At 48.8% G+C, this 16,697-nt stretch overlaps 1 protein-coding gene across 2 annotated transcripts in view; it reads right to left on the reverse strand.

Moving 5' to 3' along the window:
- Positions 1–16,697, reverse strand: part of VPS8 (VPS8 subunit of CORVET complex) — a 66,800-nt gene that overhangs the window by 5,137 nt on the left and 44,966 nt on the right. For both annotated transcript variants that reach the window (XM_041486884.1, XM_041486883.1), the window contains 6 exons: positions 16,055–16,158; positions 14,926–15,004; positions 13,552–13,634; positions 7,594–7,674; positions 6,093–6,262; positions 5,341–5,509 (listed from right to left, as the gene is read on the reverse strand). In XM_041486884.1, coding sequence (XP_041342818.1) covers positions 5,341–5,509; positions 6,093–6,262; positions 7,594–7,674; positions 13,552–13,634; positions 14,926–15,004; positions 16,055–16,158 — 686 coding nt within the window. The remainder of the gene's footprint in view (positions 1–5,340; positions 5,510–6,092; positions 6,263–7,593; positions 7,675–13,551; positions 13,635–14,925; positions 15,005–16,054; positions 16,159–16,697) is intronic.

Genomic DNA, 16,697 nt, shown 5'->3' on the forward strand with positions numbered 1-16,697 from the left:
CTGGGGAGCCTGGGCAGTGCCCAGCACCCTCTGGGGAAGAGCCTTTTCCTGATATCCAGCCTAACCCTGCCCTGACAAAGTTCCAGCCATTCCCTCAAGAACTATGTAAAAGACACACAGAAGAGAGAAGAAATCCTATTTGGAGTAAGGGTTAGTGATCTCTCCTGCAGGAGACTGGCAATGTGACCCCAAACCTTACAGAAAACCCATGGGAACACCTCTGTTTCCTGTCCCCTGGCACTGCTGTGTTTCTGGGAGGTTCAGAACATGCCCAGCTCAGCTCTGCCCCAGGAGCTCAGCTGCAGCTGCCCAAATCACCCACAGAGCACTCAACACTGCTCTCCTTGTGCCACGGGCTGCCAGGGTTTCATGGGAACTGCAGCTTCCCACTGCTGGGATTTACCAGATGCTGATGCTTCCCTGCTTTCCTGAAAGGCATTGTCCAGAACAGCTCCTGCACCCTGGGCTACAGCCAGCACTACTGGCACAGTCCCTCTCCTCTCCTCCCATCAAGGGACTACAAACAGCCAAACTCCTGGCTTGCCTTTATTTCGCTCCCCTCCTTCAGAGGAACATCAGTCAGGAGTCAGCTGCGCCCTCAGCCTTGGGCCACTTGGTTATTTCTCAACCTGGAATCACAGAGGGGAACAGCCATCCCCCTTGCAGCAGCAGTCAGTCAGGAGTCAGCTGCGCCCTCAGCCTTGGGCCACTTGGTTATTTCTCAGCCTGGAATCACACAGGAGCCAGCCCAGCTCGAGGAGCAGCTCCCCTGGGACATGTCCCTGCTCCCAGCCCCTCTGTGGAGGCACAGTGACCTCCTGCCATCCCCTGGTGCTGTGCTGGATCCTGATGGACACACCCTGGGCTGTGGGGCACCAGCTCAGCTCATGGAATCACTACCAACAGGGACTGCTGCAGTTTATGGGAACAGCCACAGGTTGCTGCAGCCCAGCAGCTGCCACTGCATTTCAATGAGTCAGTTCTACACATCCTCCCAGACTGGAATGTTTTATTAAAAGGGAGGAAATTTACATCAGACTGTAGGACTATTTCCTTAGAAACTGAGATGTAAAGTCAAGATTCCCCACTGCAATTTTGCCATCTTTGCTCTTAACCAGGCCACGACCCTTCCCCAGGTAATCCTGGTCTCACTGCTCCTGGCTCCAGGCACTTTGGGATCAGCTGTCCCAGCCCCCTGTCAGTGTCTCACAGACCCCACAGTGCCAGACTTTGGATTGTAGGCAGTGCAAGGACCATTCTGCCAGGCTGCACACTGCTCTGAAGGAAGGCCAGGGGACACAATTACAATTCATTCTGATGTTTCTCAAAAAAACCCCACAAAACAACAAAACTCACCCAACTCCTCCAGCATGAGAAGTTCAAAAAACCAGTCAATTTTGATTTAAAAGCTGTTACAGGATAAGGACTGATTTGAAAACCAGAATTTTCAATTTGTATTGTTTGCATTTTTACCTTTGGTGCCAGTCCTCCTCATGAAGGAGAATTCACTCAGAATTCTTACTTGATCACTTTTGTTTCCATTACAAGCAACCAGAGAAGTTCTGTGTCTGCAGCTCCTTCCTCACACGGATTTCCTGTGCACTGCTGAAGTGAAGGAATCCACCTCCAAAGCCAAAGGACTGGATATCTGCTCAGTTAATTTGTACATGGGAACATTCTCCACAGAGGAGAGAATGCCCATTCCTGTAACTGTGTAAAACACTAATTATCTCTATGGTGTTACTGGGGGGATCACGTCTGGATATTTTCAAAGTTACAAACCCCCTGGAAGTGTTTTGTATTGCTGGAGACAAGTTAATAACTGATGGTCACTGTTACCCTGAAAACAGTAACACTGGCTCTGTCTCCTGATGGATGGAGGTCAGGTAACATCTGTCAAGCTCTAAAGTAAGTTTTGGTGAAAAAGCCCAACCTAAACCTTCACTATTGCCCAACAGAAAGCACATGGTGCAGAGGGACCCTTAAGGTCACATGAGGGATGTGGTATCAGCCCCTCACACGTGGGAATTTTTCCAGAGGCTCCAGAAGGCTGTCATAGTGAGGAACAAGGGGAAACTGCAGGACAGAGCTCAAAGGTAGAGCCTGACAAACTGGATTAACTATGGATCAAGTCCATTGTCCATCCTGGCGTGACTTGACAGGATTAAACTCCTGAATAAAACATATCTGCCATCTGGACAGCTCCAACAACAGCATGCTCAGAACTCCTCGGACACGGAATAACCAGAGCACGGCAGCTCAGGGGTTCATGGCAGGGCTTATGGCCCAGGAGCCAAGACTCTTCCTCTCCCTGATCCCCAGTGCATAAGCTGGCAGAACAAATGGAGAACATGTGCTCATTGAAACGAGGCAAATGAGTTTTGGGAATCAGTGGCTGAGACACCCAGAGCCTTTCCTGCAGGTATTCGGGCAGTGGCCCAGCTGCTGAGCCCTCATCCCCCACAAACACCACAACAAACATACAGCTCTGCAAGTGGATTAGGGACCCACCACAAAAACAAGCTCCCATTTCTTTTAACTCTCATTTAGGGGATGCTCCAAGGCAGGGAGAGCAGGACAGATGATTGTCCAGCCCCAGAGAATTACCCTTGGGAAGGCAGTGAGGCTCAGGGGTAACACAGAAAGCACAAACTTTTGGTAGTAGAACCAGAGGAAAGAAAATCCCCTGTGCCCTTCTTTCTGCTCCCCTTGGCTGGGGCAGAGCGTGCCCTCATCCCAGCCAGGTTCCACTTAAATCCACACTGTCAGTGATCCCATAATGGGTCAGTGCTGGCTTGTGGCATCTCTCCACCTCCCCAGTTTCAGGGACTGGCCCAGCATCACACACAGAGCACAGGGGCAGAGGAAGCCCTGTCTGTTGGGCTGTCGTTTCACATACACATCTCAGCCACACTGCACAATTCAAACTGACAGCCTTTGCCTGGGCAGGGCAGAATTAGTGCTGTGAAATGCACTCCAGATGCTCAGTGGCATTTCTCAGCATGACTCTATTCCCAATTCAAGGCTTCCTAAGAAAATGAATACCTCAACTGAAGATCACCATAAGAGAGGAACTAAACTTTCAGAGTCTTCAAAGGGGCTACAGGGAAATGCCCTCCCCACAGATCTCTGTGCAGAAGGGCCTGGGAGCCCCAGATCTGACTCTCAGGAGAGCAGGGCAGGAAACACAATGCTGTTAGCAGGACCTCACTCAGGATTTCCTGCTCACAAACAGCAGCTGTGGAGCCAGAGCAGCTCGTCCAAGCCAGAGCTCTGGGTCTGACTGGGGCCAGCAGAGTGAAGGGAGGACACAGAGAAGCCCCATGTTCCCCAGTGTGCATTCCCAGCATTGCCCCAGCACAGAAATGCTACTCTGTAACTCAGCCCAGGACAGGTCAGAGGAATCCTTACCTCCCAGGGTCAGTTAATGCTGCTGAGCAGTGATTGTTCAGCAAACAACTTTCCTGCAGGAGCTGGAGATCTCCAGTCTATTGCCAGATCTAAATACACTCAGCTTTTTTAAGATGTGACAGCACAACAGTTTGATCACATGTGAGCACAACAGTTAAATATTGTAATTTGGGTGTGTGAGGAACATCCCAGACTTGGAGAGGATCTGGGACACACAGAGGAGGAGCTGAGGGCCTGAGCAGTGCTGGGGCTGTGCTGAACCCTGCCCAAGTTCGGCTGGGCTGGGCTGTGTGTGGAGCAGGAAGCCATGGCTTCCCTGCCAGGAGCATGTGACAGCAGCAGGGCACCGTCCTGCACTGGGATGGCCTGGGATGGACACTTTCCAGCTAGCACTTCATGAGCCATGCTGTAAGTCTTCTTCCCCATCCAGTCTCTCCAAACCTTCCTTCAGGCCCTGAGTCCCAGCCAGCCCTTCTCTTTCATCAGTTAAATAAAAGGAAGCATCTTCTCCTTACCCCAATCTCTGCCATGGCATGTGGAGCATTTTCCCTTTTTTCTCTACAGAGTAAGTCAGACTGATGTCAAAGGGGAGCCACAGGGGCTCCCTGACTGACTGCCCAAGAGAAAGCCAGGGATAACCCAATTACAAAGCACTGGAATCAAGTGTCAGGCACTCAAATGCTGAATGCAGTTTTAGTAGTTAATTCTGCTTTTAGTTTTTAAGCTACACCCCAGGCTGTCACCCCCATTTACACTCACTCCTTTGGGGCAGGAGTGCAGAGGGTGAGGTGTGGGGCTGCTGAGCTCTCCCAGCCTGAGATGCAGTGCCCACACCCCACTGTGGCAGGACAGGACACACACACTGCTCTGCCTGGTTGGACCACACTCCATTTCCAAGCTCCCGGGAAAGCTTTGCTGCTGTCACCAAATCAAAGACTAACACAGCCTGACTGCAGAGACTGCCTGGTGCTCCACACAGATTCCCTTTCCCCACGTCTCCCCCAAGCAGGAAGCCTCTCCTGTGAGTGCAGCAGCTGACTCAGGCCCTTAGCCAGTTTTTGATCAGGATGGCTTTGGCAGGAATTGAAATCATCTGCTCCAACGAAACCAAAGTACTACTACAAAAACATACTCCAAGATTTAATTATTTTGGTTCCAGGAGTGAAAATGCTGCTCTGTGCACATCCATACAGTGACAAATGCACAAAGTAGCCCGAAGCACTTGGGAACAAACCCTCACCCAGGGGCCACTGGAACGTGGAGCAGCAGAGCTCAGCTGCACACATGCAACATCCCTTAAGAGAGCCCAACAAACCACCTGCCATGGGGCTTACCATCCACAGCACCAGCCAGGAAAAAGGCAGCTCCATGCATATTTGAGGCTGTACTTCAGTTTGAATTAGGGATGATGAAACTTTCAGTGCACAAACACTGACAATAAATACAAATTAATTCTCTGTTCTCTCACCCAAATCCAGCTGCAGCAATCTTGGTTATACTCAAGCTTCTTAAAATATTGTGCAAGCACTTAGTGAGTCAAATCAATCCCAGACCTTTTATCCAGAGCCAGATTATCTGCTAGGAAGGTGGAACAGAGGCTCCACAATCCAGCCACAAGGAATGTGCCTGCTTTCAATCTAAGATTTATATAAAACACACCTAAAAATAACTTGACAGGAATTGTCCACACAACCAGCTGCAAGCATCCAGCTGCCCCCAACACCAGCTCCTAGACCTTCTGGATAAACAAATTTCCTTGACTTCCAGAGTTGTATCCCATCAAAATAAACTGGCATTCAGAAAAGTGACTAATTAGTGCTGAGAGTGTTTGACAGGTACTGATCAGAGTCTGGTCTGGAAGCACAGACAGACAGAGAACAAAGTGATGATTAAAGTTTACCTGACAAGAAACCACCTCACAAAACTTACCTGTGCCAGGGATGCTGCAGTCCCTTTCTTCAGCTCTGAGAAGTTCTCACTCAGCTTCCCTCCCTTGTTGCTGGAGTTGCACTTGTAGCACATCCACCTCATGAGGCCCTTGGTGACCGCCCCACACTCCTTGCTCAGCAGGCACAGCGAGTGGTACAAGTGGCCACAGCTGGGAAGAGAGCAAGTCAGTGCTGGCAGCAGGGCAGCACCTCCTGGGCCCTGCACAGTGGAGGGCAAGGGGCTGCCCAGTGGGCAAAGGCTGCATCTGGGAATCAGCAGTGTATCCTCACCCCCTGCTGATTTCCAGACTCACAGAGTCAACACTGGATGCCCATTTGCTGATACAGCTACAGACTGTGACACCAAGGTAACAATGATTTCACCCTATTTTACAGACACCTGGGCACAGACAGCACCTGGGGATGCCAGGGCTGTGGCAGGTCCAAGATGTACAAACACACAAGTGAGCCCAGAGTGTTGCAGTGCCCAAAGAACACTGCTGGGAGAGGAAACAGAAAAGTGACAGCCAGCTCCTGGGACTGGGAGGCCATTCCTCCCAGGCAAGCAGAGCTGGCTGCATGCAAAGCAGCCTCTGATGGGTGTGATTAGCCAGCCTCTCACAGTGCCAGGCAGCAGGGAGATGTGCTCCCAGGAATACAGATCATTGCTCAGGCAAGCCAACCAGGAGAATTTGTTTCTCCTTTTAAAACTGTTAACAGGATCACAGGTGCAACCCCACCCCTTAACTTTACCTGAAAACAATGATTTCATCAGCAGTTTCTTGCCTCCTTTTGTACTGCTGGAGACAGATGCAGCAGTAATCCTGCTTTGGGGTAAGGCCTCTGGTGACAGAGGCTCTCAGGTTACACAGGGACCAGTGGAGATCGTGGTTTAAAAGGCTCGTGGTTGTTTCTAGAAGGGTCTGTGTGGAAGACAACACAGAGAGCAGGTCAGTCTGCCACCTCCAGACTGCAGAAACTCCCTGCCAGCCAGTTCTTCAGAACAAGCCGCTTAGCAGCTCACTAAGAGCAGAAACAACCCAATAAAATCTCTTCTCCTATGCTTTCTATCCCCTGACCTCAAAACACTTATCCTTTCATCACACGTTAATGGAGCAATTCCTCTGCACTCTCAAATAGACAAGTCCTGTATTGACTTTTGCCCAAGAGCATTAACAGAGGCATGGCAGGCTCATTTTGTCATCTTCCACATCAAACCTCCTTTTTTTTTTCCCTTTTACCTGACAAGCTACTGCTTATATCCCCATTTTAGGAGAAATGTGCTAATAAAAAAATCAAAGCTCAAATGCACTATGGCAATTAAAGTCTTTAAAAAACCCCTGAACTGCTCATCTGCTTGTCCTTCCCAACGGATGCTCATTTTTAAAGAGCCCAGAGAACCACCCTGAGTTTCCAGCACCAAGTTTCTCTCAGGCACAGGGGCTCTGCTCCCTGATTCATCCCTGCTCCACAGCAGCAGCTGCAAAAGGCAGCAGCACAGGATCCCACCTGGGCACACAGCCTGTCCCAGAGCTGCCAGGCAGGGACAGGACAGGAGCTGCCCAGGCCTTCTGCACGAACCCAAACCCAGATAAAGGCTCCTGGTGTTCAGCCTCCACAGCAAAGCTATTTTCCACTGTGTTTCTGCACTGGCTGCTGGTGCCTGGGGGCCTGCCCTGAGCAGAGCTGGGATGGCTCTGCCACATGACTGGGGAGAGGGGCTTGGAGGAACACTGTGCATCCTGTTTAGGGGAAAGGAGTTCCAGAAAACTGCTCAAGTGTGGAGACTGCCTGGGATTTGGAACTGGACTAAGAAAAGCAGGACTGAGATATACAGGAAATCTCACCAGGACACAAAGGAAGTGCAACATTATCACTTGGAAGTATAAAAACGGCCTAATTTAAAAACCTGTTATTTAAAACTGCATAGCAAGACAAAACATATCAGCTTTGTGCCTTTGAATCCCTAACTGCAGGATGAGCTGGAGAAAAAGCAGATGTTTATCCTTCTGGTACATTTAACACAGAACTGAGCTGCAGAGGTGTTCACCATGTACCTGTCAGTCCCTTCACTTGCAATCTGTGAGCAAACCAAACTCCTTCCCCATCCCCCAACCACACAGAAATCACTCACATGCCCACTGACTTTGCCCTGCAGACATAAATGACAAATGAGAGAGAGAGAGCAGTAGGCCAGGCAGCTAAAATGAGGCTGCATGCAGTGGTGGACAGAACAGAAACACAGGCAACTTACTTGTTCATAGTTAAAAGTATCCAGCATTCCCAGGACGAGGCCTTGAATTTCTCCAAGTTTCCCTTTTCCATAAACTGGATCCTGTATGAAGAAATGCAAAGCTGCAGTTGACTCACAGGATATGACCATTCTGATTCTTTTTAGGTCTTTTTTTCCTCTGGATTGCAACTGCAAATGGAAGCTATGACTGCAGAGCTAAATATTCTGCACATGCACAGGGACAGCAGAACAATCCCACACACTGATGGGAAAAATCAGCAATTAGCAAAACTCAGTAGATAACAACATCTCTATAAATTAGTGTGCCTGGGTCAAAACTGAAAACTCCATTCAGGAGCTGACTGGAGAGTACATTTGAGGGATACTGAAGGGAACAGCATGGCCAGGCAGCTCCCAGCCCCACAGTGCCCCATGCTCCTGCCCAGCCAGGGGTGCCTCATGCCCAGCTTCATCCCAGACCCCTGATCTGCAGGCTGGAAGAGCACACCCCAGTCATTGCTGAGCCCAGCTGGCAGAGGAACAGGGCCTGGGGCTCTCCTGGTGCTGCAGGGCTGATTTTCACATGCCCTGAACAGCTTAATTGCCCTGTCCCAGCAGCACAAGCACAGGGCTGTGGTACAGGTCCTCAGCCTGTGCATCTCCCCCTTGCTCCAGCCCAAACAGCCCTGCACAGCCCCCCTGGCACCCCCTGAAGCACTGCTCTGTGCAGCAAGCTCAGAGAAGTGTCTGCTGGAAGGGGCAGGACTGGCAAAAACAGAACAGCAAGATGTGAAAAGGAAACTAACCCAGAGAGTAGAAAAATGGTGGGGACACAGTGGAAACAGGAACAGGAGTGGGATAAACAAGGCTGGATAAGATGAATGAGAAAAGGAGTAGGAGCAAGGCTGATTCCATGCTGGGACTGGGAAGAAGAATTGAGAGTGACAAAGCCAGCTGACAAAGACAACTAAAGCAGCATGGAAGCTACACTGCAAGACACCCTGAGGGGTGCAAGACAGAACAGCAAGCAAGTCAAGAACTCTTGAACAACAGCCCTCATGGGCAGTGTGACAGGCAGAAACACCAATGTTCAAACCTAAATAAAAGCAGCCCTCAGTAACAGCACTGAGTGAAAATCAGCAGTGGGTTTGGAGCATGTGGAGGAAGCATGAAGAGCTGGATGTGCTGCACAGGCTCCTTTTCTGCTGGGTGAACAGCACAGCACAGGAAGTGCACTGCACTGCAGGGATTATGGAGGCAATGGGATTTCCAGAGAGCAGGAATGTGATCGAGAGCACGGAGCAGTCAGGCAGGCAGCCAGCAGCTCCTCTTCTAAAGCCCTCAAGTACATGGCCAGCAGGTCACTCACAAACTGTCCCAATCCCACAATTTCCACACAGCACCTCAAACTTCCTAAACTACAAGTGGGGATTTTTAAAGCCATTGGTTTCCTGTCTGGAAACAGAGCAGAAGAAGAGATGTGAAGAAGAGGGAAGAATAAAGACACGCTTGCAGCTTTGCAGAGGGAAAACACAAGTCTGAGTGATTTCAGTTGCTGTCTTTTCCTCAAGTCATCCTTGATGATCTTTAAAAGTAACAGCAGCTGGGAAGAAAACAGACTTTCTTCTTTCCAGAGGAGGCCCATGGTCTGGCCAAGCCTCACCCTGAGCCTGGCAGCCCAGTGCCAACAGCCTGGCAGCAGTGCCAACAGCTTCCCTGCTGAAGCCATCTGATGGGATGGGCTGGAGCTGCCTGCCTGCCTCCAGCATCACACCCACAGCTCCCAGGTCACTTCTCCAGACAGTTATAATGCTGCTAAATTGCAGCTTCAGACCTCACAGAACTTCCAGCCACAAAAGCCTCATGGGACCAATTAGTTTTATGGAGGATTGTCTTTCATGAATTCCACCTTACAAAACTGGTCTCGGGTTGGGATTCAGGCATGCTCCAGCCATGGATGTGCCATCCCATGCAGTGGGACAGGCACTGCACCAACCAGGAGCACATCCCAGCAGCCTGTATCAGCACAAGGAGCCAGAGCCAAACTGGCTGCCTGGGCTGCCACCAACAAACAGATGGGAAGAGCTGGCAGGGATCCACACACAGCCCAGAAGTGCTCATGCAGCCCTTTCAGCCACCTCTGTCTCTTCCATTTCCCATTTCTTCCTGGGTCCAGGAAATAGCACTTGCTTTGCTACCAGTGCTAACAAATGCACTCTGCAAACACATTCAACTTCAGCTTCTCCCCTCTGCAAGGGTCAGAGCAACCACCCCACACACAGCTATCCCAGTGCCCATCTCCCAAACTAGGAATTAAAAACAGCCAAAGCCCTAAGCAGGAGTGGAAAAAATATAAGGAGAAGCTTTCTGTCTCCACTCTGGAACAGCTTTTGGAGAATCATTTCCTCCCCTCTTTAGGGTTCCTACTGGTAGCTTTTACATTTCTGGCTTCTCCAGTTCTCCATTTTGTAGGAGACATCAGCTGCATCTGCTTACACAACATTCATAAAGGATTACAGCTTTGTAAGGGAATTAACACTCAACCTCTCAGCCCTCTTCAGAGAGCACTCACATCCTTAATAACATGGAATTTTTCTTAATGCTCAAGAGGATTCCTCTGGTATCTCTCCTAATGCAGTTGGTTCAGACTTCCCAGTTAACAAGTCACTCCCCAACACCCTAAAGCATGAGCAGGAGCAAATCCACCAATTGTTATTTCATGTGACTTCAGTACATAACACGGAGCCCAGGTGCTGGGACAGGCAGGTGCCAGAAGCCTGTGTCCTCTCTGGGAAGCTGCAGGTCTGGCCCCAGGGACACCTTGCAAGGTGCCTTTTGGCCAAAGACTTTGGTTGCAAAGTTAACATTTGCATAAGGTATAATCTGTAAGCAGTTAAGCCCAGAAGAGGAAGAAAAGCAGTCTGCTAAAATTGGAATACTCTAATTCCTTTCAGAGAAGGCAAAATAATCTACCTTAGTTTACTGATGTTATCCACCTTCCAACAAAACCCCCCAGCGAATTCCTGGGCAGCTGTGCCACCTCCCAGCCTGCAGCTCCAGCACCTGTATGCCCTATCACAAACCTTGAGCTCTGCTGAAACAGCATTTGAGGGCCCTGTCAGACAAGCACTTGTAATTCTGCATTTCACCAAAATATTTGGAGGGCTTGGGAAAGGCTGTATGCACTGCAGGGCCCAGAAAGGCTGGTTTCAATATTTCCTTGTGGTCACAGTTAAGGTGGCACATCAGCAACACATTTAAGTGCCCTGCACAGAGCTCACAGCCAAGACAGAAGGGTTTGCCACCAGGGTTTAGCGTTTTGCGTGGCTTCAAAGAGCAACTACACAGCTCTGCAAAAGGAACACCCAGCCAAGGCTAACAACACAGGGATCTTCCTGTCTGGGAAAGCACCAGCTGTGCCTGCCATGTTGTGATTCTTCCCTGCAGGACACTTAAATGGCATTCCCAGATAACCCAAGGAAGCAGATGACTGGAAGGCAGTAACTCCGGTGCTTGCTGCTGCCTAGCTCCAAGGGAGTTTTCTTCCTGATCCCCAGCAGGGCCAGGGTTCAGAATGCCTGAACATTTGACCTGAGCACTCATGACAAGGCCACAGAGTAAGACCTGCTCATCACCATCCCAACACCAGCTTCCCAGCTGGACTCAAACCAATGTTCTCCCAGGGCCAAGCTGTGCATCCAAATGAACTCCACAGAAACCTCCCACAGGCACTCTCTGCAAGCCCTTGAGCAGGAGTTTAACAAACCACAGCCACAAACCCACAGGCAACAGTGAGCTGGAGCAGGGCAGTGCCAGGAACCCAGGAATAAGGGCTGGTGGTAAGGCAGAGTGAAGGGAAATGTGGGGGTTAAGGACAAGAGCACAGGGTTCAATGAAGGGTTTGTCTTGTAACAAAGGACACTGTCCCCACAGGAGGTGCCAAGCATTGAAGGCAGCAGACAGACTCAGCACAGGCAAGCTCTCGGAAGAGCCCATCTCCTAATGAGGAGGATAAGAAGCTGGGAGAGGCTTAAGTGAGCCTCAGAGGTGAAAATCTTCAGAGGTGAAACCAGCCAGCAATTTCTGAAGGACACAGCTGAGCTGCTGGCATCTGTCAGAGGATCCCCAAGATGCAGCAAGGGGCTCAGACTGCTTCTGCTGCCCACAAACAATCCAGGTCACATCACTCCACACACCTCAGGGGTTTGCAAATGCATGGGTGTGAGTGAAATCTATAGAAGAGTAAGTGTTAAGAGGCAAAGTCAACTTAGAGATCCTTTATATCAACACCACCTCACCTTCCCTAGGGATCTTTTCTTGATCTTTATGATGTTACTTTTCCTACACCTGTTTTCCAGCTACAAGGTACCAATTACTGCCCCATTTTATGAACTTCTGATACTAATGCTCTTTACCTGGAATTCAGTCCTTTTCTCTGCATTTTAAGAAGCCATCATTTTTTTGCTCTAGTTGTTCAAAAAATCTGCCTTTCCAAATCTCTCTTTAGTCAGACTGGATTTGTCAGGCTGTCCAAGGAGGTGGAATGAGCAGGAGCAGCTCCTCCCTGCCTCCAAACCCAGTGACCAGAGCTGCACATGCTGCTCTCAGTGATGCCTGACCCACTTCTGTGCTCAGTAAAGCACCTCACCTGATGAAGCATCCCCTCAGCCTCCCCAGCAGAGCCATCACACCAACCACTTCCTTCTACAACAGATAAAACACTTCCCTCCCCTGCTGCCTCCAGGACATCAGTGCCAGCCCCTGCAGAAGGGATTTTCTATTGCTGCTAGAAGAGTCCATCAGAACAGAAATAGAATGAAATATGTGAAGATTGCCATCAACAATCTCCCTTCATCCCAAAGGAGAACAGGATCTTCCTCCACACTGTCACACCTCCCAGCTGTGTTATCAGTGTGGTCACTGCTTCGACTCCCACCCCATGCTGGCAGTCCTCAGCACGACCAGGGAAGCCTCCCTTCCCTGGCAGCCTCCCATTCACTCACAGCTTCTCCATCCTTTCCTGCCTACATTAAACATCAAACAAGGCCCAACAGGAAATTATACCAAAACCTCAGCTAAAAGTAGACTAAATAAGTTATTGAAAAGCCATTAGGTTTCCTTGACACTTCCTCTGATAAAACCACATTTCATTTGAACACACTTTTTATCCACACTCTTGCAACATGCTTTGCTATCTTAAGAGTTTGTTCAAAATGCAAGACTGTGAATAATATTAAGATCAAACCAAGAGGTTGCTAGAGGTGTGTGTTCACCCTGTAAGCCCTTTTCCTCTCTCACCTGGAACAGCAACCCTGAACAGTGTTTCAGCAGTCTCAACACTCCAATCATCCCACAACACAGACAATTCTTCTAACTCCCTTTCTGCATTTCTCAAGGTTTGTTATTAAATCCCAACATCAGCTTTCACCTATTTTGCAAATTAACAATTTGAAGTTGCCTGTGATCACTCAAACCAAGGTCCTGCTTAAAATCAGCTCTTCTGTAAGTTAGCTACTCACTAATAGCATCTCTAAAAAAATATTGCACCATCAATAATATTTTGGGCCCAATTATGATCTTTCTGCAAAGCCTATACACTTTACTGTAGTGTCTTCACAACTGTCCATCCCAGAACCTTCACTAAAAGGCTTTCAACAAATTCAGTGCCAAGTTTTGGGAAATTCATTGTGGCTTTGCCCTTTAACCTGCCAAGTTTCAGTTCCAAATAACTGCAACCTTTGAGGTACTATTTTATCTGGTTTGCAGGAATGACTTCAATTACCTTCTCACAGTCTGTGTGTTCCCACACGTCTCCCCAGGTAACTCTATCAGCTTTTACACCTTATGCTTCACCAACAGAACTTTTACTGAAACACTGAACAGACAGCAGCTGATCTGATCTCCAACAACCTGGGAATACCTTTTCCCAATAACCCAGTGGCACAGCTTGGTGAAACCTCCTTCCCTTCAGGAACTCACCTGGAGAATCCTCTGCAGGATTGAGGGAAGAGCAATAAACGCAGCCATGTTGTTCAGCACTTGCATTGTCAAACTCTTCAAAGCTGGAATGTCAAACATAACAGCCACAGCAATTCATTAGGATTCCAGGAGTAAAGACAGATCAGTCTTACAGTGAGAGAGAATTTTATTTCAGGTCATGGTTTCTGGTTTGAAAATAGCTTTTATGTTTTTTCTCCCATATATACTGCACTAAGCACACAGCTTTTTGCAGCATAAAGGGTGTTTACAAGGTTTTAATCCCACAGTATCTCTGTATTCCCTTCCACACCCCCTGCAGTAAACACCAACATTTTCACTTGCTAACACCACCACCACTCACTTTTCCTATTGCTACCAAATCCCAGTTTGGATTCTTGTCCATGTTATGGCCCACAGACTTTAAAACTTCCCAGCATTGACCTTTGCAAGAAACTTGTTCCTAGATCCTCAGCATGGGTCTGGCATGGAGCAAAAGACATTATTCAGAGAATCCCAGAGTAGTTTGGGTTGGAAAGAACCTTAAAGCTCATCCAGTCCCATCCCCTGCCATGGGCAGGGACACTTTCCACTACCTCAGATTGCTCCAAGCCCCATCCAACCCCGCCCTGGACACTTCCAGGGATCCAGGGGCAGCCACAGCTGCTCTGGGCAACCTGTGCCCAGGTCCTCACCGTCCTCATAGGGAACAATTTTTTCCCAAAATCCCATCTAACCCAGCTCCCTCAGCCTTTCCTCACAGCAGAGCTGCTCCATCCCTCTGGTCACCTTGGTGCCTCCTCCAGGCTCACTCCAGCAGCTCCACATCCTTCCCTGCTGGGGAGTGCCAAGACCAAAGCATCTAAGCCCCTTTTTAGCTACTCTTATCTCTCCCACAAAGGGAGGCTGCTGTTCAAGGTGTGCTGCTGACTCAGAAGTGGAGTAGAAGATTTGGCTGGTGTATTCGAGTCCCACTGATTTTACACATGGCAGACAGCAGCAGGCAGAGGTGCACAAAAGGGCTGGGCATGCACAATGACAGTGTGTTACCTCAGGAGCTCCCCAAGTGCTGACTGTAACCTACAGAGCCTTTGTACACATTGGGCACCTTGGCTCCTTCAGGGATCACCCTCAGTGCAACCAACTTATTAGCACAGCCTGTGGTAGGCTGCTTCTTCCACACAGGACAAAATAAAGCAAATGGAAAAAACCCTATCCACCTGTCAGCTGCAGCCTACCAAACAGCCAACCCAAGCTCCTGCCAGTCAGGGAGCAGAATATTTAGGAAGAGAGTAACAAACAATTTCTATTCATTCATCAGAGGAAAGACAGCACACAACTTTTACTATCTGGGGTCACAAATGCCAAAGTACTCACATTCAGAGTGAGGACACTGTGAGGAACCAGAGGATTTCTGTGGGGACATCATGGCCTCAAGCAGGGGAAACCAGAGGGCCTGGAATCATGGAATGTGAGGAAAAACCAGTAAGAACAAGGCAGTGCTAAAAACAAGCTGTGAGCAATGTCAGAGGCCACTGGCCAAGACTCACTTCCACATTCTGAGAACAGAACTGCATTTCTGGTGACTGCTGTGGGACAGAGCTGAAACATGGTAAAGTACCCTCAGAGCAAAGCACTTGACTGGAATTGTGACAAAAGTCTGTGTTTGCTTCATTCAGTCCCCAACTACTTCCCCATTTGAGAGGCAAACTCTCCAGGGCAGAGATAGCTCACAGAGTGGGTAGCACAGTAAATGGATCCCAAATGGAAAGAGACATCTAAATTCTCTTCCTATCTGTTGTAGAATGACACAACTTCAGGGAAGAAATGGAGCAGGTCAGCTCTCACACTGGGCAGTGCTTGTGAAGAAATTAAGAGTCCTTGACTTCCAGCCATGCCACCTCCTCAGGCATGGGAACAACATTCTCTGTTCTGAGTTCAGAAATTACATAAGTTATGCAGAATCTCGGGACTAAAGATGCCTTTGGTCACTGACAGGGGCAAAATGGAAACACAACCTCAGTCAGAGGGGACGGGCAAAGCCAGCTCCCTCTGCAAGTGCTCAAGGCAGCTGCATTGCCTTCCCCCTCAGAGCCCAGGCTGACACTCACTTCAGGGGCTGTGAACAGCTCTGCAGCCACAGTGACAGCAGCAGCAGCAGCTTTGTGCCACTAGGAAGCTGGCTCAGAGCTCACAGTGCCTCTGCAGTGTCTGACTGACATTTGTGCCCAGCTTCCACCTGGAGCTGGAAAGGGGGAAAGGCTGTGGTCTCATCCCTTCCTCCCTTGGACCTGAACTTTGCTTTGTGCTTCACCCTCACGAGTGAGGATTTCACTCTTATGGCTCCAAACCCTGAAGCTCCACAGGGAGACCACAAGGAGAGGCAGACAGTATGCCTGGACATACCAGTACCCAATGGATGTGGAGAGCAAGAGCCATAAGAGCAAGGCTTCAGAAGACACAGAGGCCTTGGCTGATTCTGGTGACACATTGTTGACTGCCTTACCTCTCGCTGTTGCTGGTCTAAACTATGTGAATTCCTCTGGCAAAGAGCAATTGTTTTCATTAAAGTATCTTCAATATTTTCTAACAAGGAAGGTTCAGCTGAGCCTAAGTGTCAGGAAGGAAAAAGCAAATTACCATTGTAAGAACTATTAGACAAGTTAACTCCCATTAGAAAGGGTAACTATCAATCCTTCTGCAAAATAAAATCATGCTGTTCATCTCAAGTCTGCTCACTACTGTCAACAACTACATTATAAAGACAAGTTCTGATATTTGGCACTTTTCCTTAATAGTACAATAAATTGGGCAAGTAAAACATTTCATTTACTCAAATAAGGAAGATCTTAGCTGTGGTTCAGGATACAATTAAGTAACAACTACAGGCACTGCATTTAATTAGATGCCCATGAGTCCTTGGGCTAGTGAACAGCACATCTGTGCATACACTCATTTTCTGTGGGCAGGACATTCTTATTTATATATCTGAGAAATTTGCCTTCAAAAAAGCTACTCCCAGCTGTCTCCCATCACTGTTCCCATATAATGCCAGCTGAAGCTCAGTAATGAGTTTGAATGGATTCTGACATGGGAAATGTGTTTGGTAAGCCAGTGAGAGGACCAGTCCCAACAGGAAAAGCAGACTC

This window comes from Pyrgilauda ruficollis, unplaced genomic scaffold (genome assembly GCF_017590135.1).
Source record: "Pyrgilauda ruficollis isolate IOZ18807 unplaced genomic scaffold, ASM1759013v1 scaffold79, whole genome shotgun sequence".
NCBI classification, from domain to species: Eukaryota; Metazoa; Chordata; class Aves; order Passeriformes; family Passeridae; genus Pyrgilauda; species Pyrgilauda ruficollis.